The 10,929-nt window shown below is 34.0% G+C and overlaps 1 protein-coding gene across 1 annotated transcript; it reads right to left on the minus strand.

The window, feature by feature from the left end:
* Positions 1–205: 205 nt before the first annotated feature.
* LOC132286889 (amino acid transporter AVT1I-like) lies at positions 206–3,977 on the minus strand. The gene is made up of 3 exons (XM_059789312.1): positions 3,806–3,977; positions 2,824–3,434; positions 206–1,006 (listed from the first exon to the last, which is right to left on the minus strand). Exons 1-3 carry the CDS (start codon positions 3,921–3,923, stop codon positions 485–487), a joined length of 1,251 nt encoding a protein of 416 aa, XP_059645295.1. The 5' UTR covers positions 3,924–3,977; the 3' UTR covers positions 206–484.
* Positions 3,978–10,929: the final 6,952 nt, after the last annotated feature.

A 10,929-nucleotide genomic window follows, 5' to 3' on the forward strand; every position in this document is an offset into this window, starting at 1 on the left:
AAAAACATGTGCATGTTACTGATTTTATTATATATTGCCAGTCTATGGTGAACTTGTTGGCTTTTTTTTCTGATACCACTCGTTGGCTTTTGCTCTGATACCACTTTGTTGGATAAGTGGACGGGCTAGAGACACACACTACACAATAAAATGGAAGAGGAATTGAGGTACGGAACTCTTAAAAATATATTATATTCTACTCATACTATTTCATCTTTTTCTCTAACTCCTTTTTTTTTCCACATAAAATAAGTATAAAACATGAATTTATACAGGCTCTAAGACATATATAACTAATTACATTTCAATGCCCAATTACTCTCACTAATCCCACTAACATAGTATTTAGTATACTTAACTCTCATGTCTTCCATTAACACAAATACAAACTCCCACTAACACACAATATTAAAGGACTTGTAACCTTCACAAAAACACTAAAAACCACATAATCAAGTTTAATTTCCAACAGAACTGTCATAATTCAAGTTGGACAGATATGGTTTACAATGTTTTTTACAGAAGTATATGTACCTAAGACACAAACAAAAACTCCCATGACCAGAATTGCCACAATAAACATCATCTCCGATCCGAAACTCAGAGAACCTTTGTTGATCTTCAGGTAACAAAGGCAGGGTAACAAAATCGAGACACCAACGCTCAAAAATGCTCCTATAAACGCCATCACATAGCCGAAAAAGGGAACGGCTAGCGCCACAAAAACAGTGCTGATCACCAGAACCGTTCTGATGAGGAAACTGAATGATCTGCTATTTTTGAAAGGAAACGCGGCCTCAAGAGCTGTGACAATTGGAGATACCATTATGGCATATTTGGTGGCGGGGTTGATTAATGTGGTGTATATTGCTATTTTGGAACTTATGTTTCTTGTAGGGAGATTTAGTGTCACTTGAGACATCAAATTTTCTCCATACATTAGGTAGCCTATAACTGCCATTGATGCATAGCTGATGGTGCTTAGAACAAAGCACACAAGTAGAACCTGCAATGAAAGTGAGTACAATGAGAAAGGTAATCATCATATCCAACCAAATTTGCTTATAATAATAGTACACTAATTGTTACCCTTTCATGGAATTACTAAGAAGGGTAAAACGGACTTTAGGCCAATTTTGCTTATGCAAAAACAAAATTGACATGTTTTTGTTTTGCGGGTCTTGGATCCAGATTTTAGTCTCTATCGTAACCCGAAATATGAAAGTAATAAGATTTAAACTTTATATAAAAGAACACTAAAAATCGAGATTGAGAGTGAAAGAGGAAGGATCTATTGGGGTTAGGGTTTTGAGAGACTTCGAAATTCTCTTATTTTTCACGTAGTCAATACTCCTCACCGACCTTTACTGACGTAGTTATAAGCTGAACTATGATAAATCTTTTCGTTTTGTGGGGTTTGCGATTTTTGTTTTCTGTCAATTCTTGATTATTTCGTTCTTAACTCTCACTTCTTCATTTTTTTTAAATAAAAAATTTCCCTTTAAATAAAAATTTAAGGTTATTTAAATCTGGTTAGAGATAATCAAATGACAGATTAATAAATGTATAATTATTATTTGGTAATTCAAGTTGACAATGTGTTCTCCCAACTATTTGGATGTCATTTCTATATACTTTGTAAGTCAGATGTCACATCTTGATTAACTATCAACTAAAGGTAGTTTTGGTATTCTCCTTTCCAATACTTCAGTACCCTCAAATTCAACAGGGAACTTGTCACTTTTATTTGTTGTAACATTTTATTAGCTTTCCCTATCTTGATTGATTCTCTCATCTCCAATCAATTTGACATGAATAAGAATAGATAAAAACATGATGTTATATGAGAAAAAGTAAAACCCTGAAAAAAAAAAAAAAAAAACACTAATTAACATCTTTAACTTGAATACTTATGTTGTGTTCGGTAAGAAGAAAGGAAGAGGTGTGGAGAGAAAATAAGAAAGAAGAAATAAATTTTATTCTGTAAAGATGATGTAAGGAAAGAAAGAAAAATAGGAAGGATGGTCCATCCTTCCTCCTTTACAAATTTTCATCCGCCCAAAAATGGGCGAAAGAAATGAGGGAAGACAAGTAAACTGTTATAGAAGTTTTAAATTAAATAATATCATAAATTATACAAGTTTTAAATTACAATACTATCCTCTATAACTTATAATATTATAAATATTATTGTTTATAATGGTAAAAATAATTAAAATCTTATCTTTCCTTCTCTCTTAAGGAAGATAGGAAATTTTAAGTTTATTCTTTTCTCTTCTATCCAACCGAACAAAAAGAAAGAAATATACAATCTATTCCATAGAGATGTCTCATCCATCCCTTCTCCTCTCCCTTCTATCTAATTTTTTTCTTCTGCCGAAGAGAGCACAAATGATGAGCGTTAGCCTAAGTGAATAAAGGTAGGCTGAAAGTAAGTTTCCCTTTTAGAGAAAAAATATTATGTATAGCATTGATAGGTAAGAATTTAGAAAGAGTTAGACTTGGATGGTTTTGACACATATAGGGGAGATCTAGTGATGCGCTGGTGAAGCAAGGAAGATTAGTTGTAATAGAAGGTAAGAGACGGAGAGGGCTTCCAAAAATAAAATGCGACGAGGTTATTAAAAATGACTTTAAAAAATTAAACATAATAGGGGAAATATTGACATGCCATAGAAAAAATTGGAGTAGGAATTCATATGGTTGACCCCATTTATATGGAATTAAAGCAAGAATGATCATAAGAGAAAAATGTAGTGCTTGAGTTTGCTTGAACTTAAGGGAAAAACAAAATACTTGAATACTTGGGGTACCATTTCTTACCTTAGGAAACTGGCTCCTATCTTTCATGGAATTGCTGAGTGTAGGGAAGACTGCATGACCACAATAACAAAAGGTAAACAAGCTCATGGTTATAGGCATTCCTCTCCAATTCAAAAGCTCTCCTCTTTCATGAAACCCCACACCATGATCAACTGCACCAGCACAAAAAACAGAGCCAACCAGAACAATGGAGACGAAAACCCCGCCGGCCGATACATAAGCCAGCAAATCCAAACTCCTTAACCATGTTGTTGGCAATATGACTAGGGCACTGAGCAGAACAAAACCTTGTTCGCCTCCTAACTTGAGGCCAGCAATGTGAAAGTTGGTGTTGGGAAACAGTTTATTCAAATTGTCCCCTTCTAATATCAGAAACTCAACTGCAACCAAATAGAGCTCAAGATAAATAAAAGTGGACACCATGGCTCTTCCTTTACCCCCAAAGGCCTGCCCGCCTATGTCCGGATAAGTTTTGATCTGTGGGTGAGCATCCATGCATCGTCGTAGTAGTAGTCCTGTGTAGAAACAGAAAACTGCTACCACGAAAAGCATAATCAAGCTCAGCCACCCTCCCTGAGACAGTGCATATGGAATTGACAGTATCCCAACACCTGAGAAAGCAGAGTATGAAACATTAGCCCTCTATTAATGCATTTTTTCAATAACTGAGGTGTCCGGGCTTTGCCCTAACTATTCCACGAGACTTTGCAAGGCTCTATTAGTGCATTTACAATAGCCAAATTCATAAATGTGATTGTATATATTAATGAAATTGGTTTTGTGTCACGATGGTCCATCCTGTGTAGATATTGTCCGCTTTGCATATTCTCTATGCGTTTTCAAAACATGTTTCAGGGACATCACAGTTTGGGAGATAATTTTAACTCCTTGAGTGATATGGAGAAGGAAATGATGGTGAATGCATCAAGAAAACACACATACAAAAAGCTATATATATACACACAGAGAGAGAGAGAGAGACCTGATAAGGCATTAAGCCCATTGAAGCAAGTTCTAATAAAAGAGGTGCCTTCGCTTGGTTGCTGTAATTGTGGAGGCTGGTGTTGGCTCTCTATCTTCTCTCCACTATATGAGTCCATCTTTTGGTGTCTACAATCCAAAATGCATGTCGGTTCATATAATAGAGAAGATGATGAAATGTGAAAAGAGGTGACAAATAATCACACATATATATATATATATATATATATATATAGTCTTCTATTTCTTAAAAAAAAAAAAAAGAAAAAAGAAAAAAAGAGAGAACGATTTTGAAATACTTGGTTGTGGAAAGAAGATTGTGGGGATGAGTAGATTGCCATTCAAGTTCAGCACCAAAAAAAAAAAAATGCATGGTCTGGTACAATCTCAACAGGGAAAAAAACTGCTTAATTCCTCAGGTACAATCACAATTACATTTTTAAAGTGTTATTCATACCTTTTTTTTCTAATCATAGTTTATCAATCTTGAATAACTTTTCAATTTCGTAGACAATCTCAATCTTAATATGATAATTTAAAAATTACAAACGATATTGAAATTAACCAAATTACAAAAATTATATCTCACGTTATTTTTGCAAGTGAGTGGTCAATGTAGATGAGTTTGACTTATAAAGTGACAAGTCACTGACTTTGGCATACTAAAAGAATTTTCAAAATTGAATGAAAAATAAAAGAATAAAACAAATGGAACGTGTAGAAAAAGGTAGAGTATGGTAGGGTTCATATAAAGTTAGTTGTAAGCAATGATCACCAGGACTGACCAATTCATAAAGCGGGTTTTCTTTTTTTTTTTTTATTATTTTTTTTTTATTTTAAAAAAACAAGGTCTAACAAATCCATTATACCTAGGCACGGACTAAGACCAGTGGGGCCCACTGGATTTTTTATATTTTTATTTTATACCTAAATATTTTAGAATTTATGAAGATGCCCCAACTATAATTATAATTCGCCCCTACTGGATTATTTTTCTGGCAATTTATGCTTCAAATTTTTGAGATTTTTTTTAATATGCCCCCACTAATATTACAATTCGCCCTACTAGATTTTTTTTTTTTTTTTGAATTTCATTTTACACTTTGAATTTTAAAAATTTATGAAGAAAACTCTATTAAAATTACAAAAATGAACCCACTATATAAATTTGCCTCCATATTTTAAAAAACTGTCCCCCCTTCACAAAATTTTTCGGGTCCGTCACTGATTATACCGAAGTAAAACGGGTCAAGTGCAAAAAATACTCCTAAAGTATTCTTACCATGCATATCACACTCCTCACGTCAAAAAAAATCCATAAAGTTTCAATTTGGTACAAATAAGTCCCTCTGACAAATTTAAACATTAAGTTGACTAAACTACATTTACGAACTATTTTGTTAAATATATAAAAATAAATAATTTTATAAAATGGAATCCATGTTCTATTTGTTCGTTAACGCGTAAAAGGGAATCCATGTTTTATTTGTTCGTTAACGCATAATTTAGTTGTTGTGAGTAGACCTGTCAATGAAACGGATCCTGATCCGAATCAGATCCGATTAGTCGGATATGGATTGAACAAAAAATCCGATAACCCGATTATAATCCGAATTCGATAATCTGTTAGCCTAACAAATCGGATATGGATTATACTGATTCGATCAGATCCGATCCGATCCGAATAAATTTTTATATATAAATAATTATTTATCAATAATTATATATACACACACACACACACACTCATATCACATTTGTATTAAAGGTAACCCAAAAATACAAAAAAAAAAAAAATCATAATGTTATATGTATAATAGTGTGATGTTCTCATTCACATACTAATAAATCTTCTAATATATATACCAATTATATCATACTTTTTATTCATTAACAAAGAGAAAATAATTTTTTTTTTTTTCTTTTCCTTTCATATTTTACTTATTATTTGTTTTATATCTTTTTCTTATAATCATTGTTTTTTTTTTTTAATTAAAAAAATTCCCTTTTGACATTAATTATATATATATATATATATATATATTTTTTTTTTTTTTTTAATTATAAAAAAACTACATTTTTATCGGATCGGATCAGATTATCAGATCAAATATCCATTTATTAATAAATCAGATTCGGATTAACTTACAAAATATCCGTCGGATTATTGGATCGAATCGACTAAAATGATTATCGGATTCGGATCGGATCAGACCTAATCCGGTCCGAATCCAATTAAATTGTCAAAAGCGAGTAGAAAAGCATTAAGTTCAGGAAAGGAGGCCAAACATATCTTAGAGTGTGTTTGGATTGAGGAAAGTAGATAAGAAGGCAGGGGAGGATTTCTTGTGTTTGGTTTAACAACAATGAGATAAGGGGTAAGTGCAAAAAACACATCGGAAGTATACTTTTTATAGCACTTTTACCCCCTATTTAAAAAAGTGTTTTAAAAATAACTCTATTCTTTTCAATTTGTGTGAAAATAACCATCAATTAATATAATAACCATTTTACCCTTTAACTCTTCCAAAAATGCCCCAACCAAACCTTACTTCTTATTCTTCTTCTTCTTCTTTGTGTGTGTGAGTGTTTTCTCTCCAAGTGGTTTTTAGACTACAAGAATGTATTTGTTAGAATGATTTAGAAGTTTATGTAGTAGCAAAATGACCATTTTTCAGTGGACTATGGTTTGACTTGTATGGATTCCTTCAAATTTCAAAGAATTTAATTTGTACATATCCATTTAACCATGAAAATGCAAAGATTTATAGTCATGGCAATGATTTGGCAACAGATTAACTACATATGCAATATACAATTTAGGGTAAAGTACAGAGACACCCCCTCAGGTTTGGGTAAATGCCATGTAGAGGAAAATTTGCTTATTTTTAGACAATGACACTCCTTCAAGTTTGAAAAATGAACAAAAAGACCCTGAAGATGGTAAATTGACCTTATTACCCTTTCATATTACATTTAATTGACTTAAATACCTTTGAATTAAACCCAAACCCATCTCTAACCCGAACCCAAACCCGCCTGTGTAAAGAACCCTCTCCCATTTTCTCTCTGTATGTACATTGAAGAAATTGGGGCCTGTTCTTGTAAAGAAAAAGACTTTGAAATGAAATGCAAGTTGGAGGAAAAAGGCACAGAGCGGGACGTAAAAGGGATGCCAATAGAACCCCTTTAGTGAAACTAATTGATTGTTCTTCGGCAACAGGAGTGGGGGTACCGGAATCAATGTCGGGATAGACGGATTCCGCCGCCTCCACCTCATTATCATTCTCATTTGGTGGTGCAGGAACCCATTGTCATGGTGGTGGTGATGATGCATGCCACCATGGAACATCATCATAGCAAAGTCAATGTTCTCGCCGGACAATATCATGTCATTAGCGTATGAAATTTCGCGTCCGTGAAGACAAGGGTTTATCGGCTTGAAGCGGTGGTTGCAACTACAGCGAGAGAAAAGGAAAGAGAAGGGACATTTCAATTGGAAGTGACGGTTGATTGGAGCTCAAAGCAGTGGATCTGTTGGTGTTGTGTTTGAGGTCGTCGTAGGTGATGGTGGTTGAGGTATGGCGATTGAGGTTTGTTGCAGCTTTGGTGGTGGGTTTGAGAAGGGTTTTTTTTTTCAATGTAATTGAGAACTGGGTTTGGGTTTGGGTTTGTGATGATGGTGGTTGTGTTGGGTTTAGCAAGTACAGAAATGATGGTGGTTGTGTTGGGTATTGCTTGGTTCGAGTAAGTTCCATTTGGGTTTAGCAAGTACAGAGGTGGCGGTGGCAGAGCTCCGGCGAGGTCGAGGTTGGGGGTTGTGGTTACTATGATTGTTTTTGTGTATATTATATATATATATATATATATATATATATATATGAAAAGGGTAATTTGGTCATTTAAGTATTTTGATATTTTATAATTAAAATAAATAAAATAGTGAAAGTGGACTTTTCACATGTTTAAAGGCTTTATTTGAATTACAAATTTCACAAAGGGTGTGACTGTCCAAAAATAAGCAAACTTTCCTTTGGATGGCCTTACCCCAAACCTCAAGGTGTCTCTGTACTTTACCCTACAATTTAATATGCATGGACAGACTTTTACTCCATAGTGAGTGAGAAAGAGGAATACCAATGGAGGAAAATGGTTCACAAGTTGTAATAGGAAGAGGAAGACACCAAGTCTCTCAAACTACAAATGGTCAATAAGGCTTAAAAGCCTTAAATCAGGGGCAAGCAAGCAACAACAAACTGAGTTTGGTTTTGCCGATGTGAACTGGTTTCGTCGACATGAATTGGTTAGTAAGGCTTAAAAGCCTTAACCACGAATTGAGTTTAGTTTCGCCCACACTCGGAGCTCACCATCGCTTTGTCGTCACTTGGTAGAACATGCCGAAGTGAACTGGGTTTCTGTACTTAGAGCTTCACCGGAAAGAATGGAAGCTTATGTTCGAAGCTTTAGAAAGATGGATTATGGTAACGTCATGCCCATCCAAGCCCAGCCTTTCCACTCAATAGATCCACATCCGTTGCATCACAAGGAGCAATTTGAGGAAGAGTCGTTCATTCGACCCGTACGCCGTTTGTTCCAAAGTGTATCAATCAAATTTCTCTGGTTTATTATTGTCATTCTATCGTCCCCTGTCTTCCAGTAAGATTTCAATCACTAAACACCAACCCCAACACCTATGAAAAAAAGAAAGATTCCACTACGACTACTGACTATATTATCCAATTCTCAGTCTAGTCCTTTGGACTAGAAGAGTAGTGCTACTGATAGAGTTTTGCAACCTTCCAAAATATGTGGGATTATTTGGGCTAGTTGCTGGTCATAACAACTTGGAGTTCTTAGGGATTATTTGGAGTAGGTCTTGACAACTTGGAGTTCTTGTTCACCGACGAGTGTACAACTCACTGGAGATGACAGGTCTTCTCCAGTGTTCCCTTCCCTCTATGGAGAGCAGGGGCGGAGCCAGCATAGGCCCAGGGGGCCCCATGCCCCCCCCCCCGGGCCCATGCTGGCCCATTAGTTTTAATTACAAATGACCTATGATTTATAAAAAGTTTTCAAAATGCCCCCCCTAAAATAATTTTTTTCTAGAAAATGGCCATTAATTTTTATTACACACAAGTCAATAATTTATAAAAAAGTGAAAAATGCCCCGTGAAATAATTTTTTACCCTTGTGCCAATTAATTTTTATTGCAAATAGGCCTATAATTTATAAAATTTTACAAAAATACCCACTAAAATAATTATTTTTTAAAAATATCTTTAATTTTTCCTTTCTTTTCATTCTTACTCCTCCTCCTCCTCCACTTCTTCTTCTTCTTCTTCTTCTTCTTCTTTATATTCTTCTTCTTCTTGTTCTTCTTTTTTATATTCTCTTAAAAAACAAAAAAGTTGCATTCCTGTATTCAAACTATTTTTTTTTTTTCTCTTCAAAGTTTGGTAATTAAATTTGTTCCTAAACGGACTCTTAAGATTGGTATTTTATGTTTCCATTTTTTTTAACTAATTAATTTTAAAATTATTAAATGCTATTATTCCACCATTATTGCAGTTCTATTTTTTGATTTATTGTTTTGCATCACTATTCGCTTGAAAAAAATATAATACGACGCCCCCCCGAAACAAATTCCTCGCTCCGCCCCTAATGGAGAGGATCCTTGTTGAAGATATTTGCCATTATTATTATTGTTATTGGGTTATGTAAAAGTTCTCCTCATTTTTCCCTGCTTTGCACAAGCCATGTGTAATCCCGTCAACTATTTGAAAGTCACAACTTATATTCAATCCGTTAAAGTGTTGTTAACATATATATCTAATATACCATTTTACTCTTCAAAATATGAAAATTAAAAAACATTGGTTTTAAAATGACAAAAATATTAGGATATATATCTCTCCTAATATGGATAACCGTTTATAGGTCGATTCATGGATCTAAAAATGATCCAAAATCATTTTTGATGAATAAAGAAGGGTAGTATATGAAGATTTCAGGTCCAAAATTGACAATTTTTCGTCATTATCCTCAAATGGGAGGGGTATCTGCATATGTTTTTTTGAGTAGTATAAGGGGTTTTGTATAAAAACAAAAGTTTAGGAAAGTTTTCTACAAAATCATGAAAGTTGAGGGGATTTTATTTTATTTTTTCTTTCAGTTTACCCTTTTATTATTATTAGTATTATTTTTTAACATGTGAAATCCGATTTTATCTTCTTTTTCTTTTTTGTTATTATTTTTCCGTCCACTTTCCCTTTCCCTTTGTTACCAAAGTATGATCTATAACCCCCTTTTTTTTTCCCTTCCCTTAAATACTCAATTTGTTCATTATTGGAAATCATTGCTGCTTGTTTGCTACTGTACAAGATTAGATCATTGCCAACTCTTAACCATGCCATTTGTACTTTGTACTTTGTACATGAAATTGCAATCAGCTTTTATCTATGTAAAGAATATTTTCTAGAAAATTAAGGACATTTAAACTACACAAACTGAAATGGAACAATGGCTGAGCCGACTGAGTTGTATCTTGGCCAATTTGATCTCCATTTAAGCAGTGTTTGGAGTTAAGGACTCTTCTTTTTCCCCAGGTGAGCTTCAAAGGAAAACAGAGCACGTTACAATCCCAAGGGGTTGGCCCAGTGATAAGGTTACTTGGCACTGGTGCCTCGTAAAGTATTAGATTTGAGGTTCAACTTGCACTGAGTAAATCAATTTGATTTGGGAGCCAGTTAATCTTAAAAAAAAAAAAAATGCATTACACTAATTTACCCTGTTCCTAGAATTTTAATTTTATTTTTCTTTCTTTCTTGGTCCTTGTGGCTAAAAATCAAGTTCAGTACATGTTCTTATCAGATTTAACATCATATTCAAGCAAAAAACATGTGCAAGTTACTAATTTTATTATATATTGCCAGTCTATGGTGAACTTGTTGACTTTTTCTCTGATACCACTCGTTGGCTTTTGCTCTGATACCACTTTGTTGGATAAGTGGACGGGCTAGAGACACACACTACACAATAAAATGGAAGAGGAATTGAGGTAAGGAACTCTTAAAAATATATTATATTCTACTCATACTATTTCGTCTTATTCTCTGACTCCTTTTT

Source organism: Cornus florida, unplaced genomic scaffold (genome assembly GCF_030987335.1).
Source record: "Cornus florida cultivar Cherokee Brave unplaced genomic scaffold, ASM3098733v1 CherokeeBrave_3.0.0_Hap2_Chr02, whole genome shotgun sequence".
NCBI lineage: Eukaryota > Viridiplantae > Streptophyta > Magnoliopsida > Cornales > Cornaceae > Cornus > Cornus florida.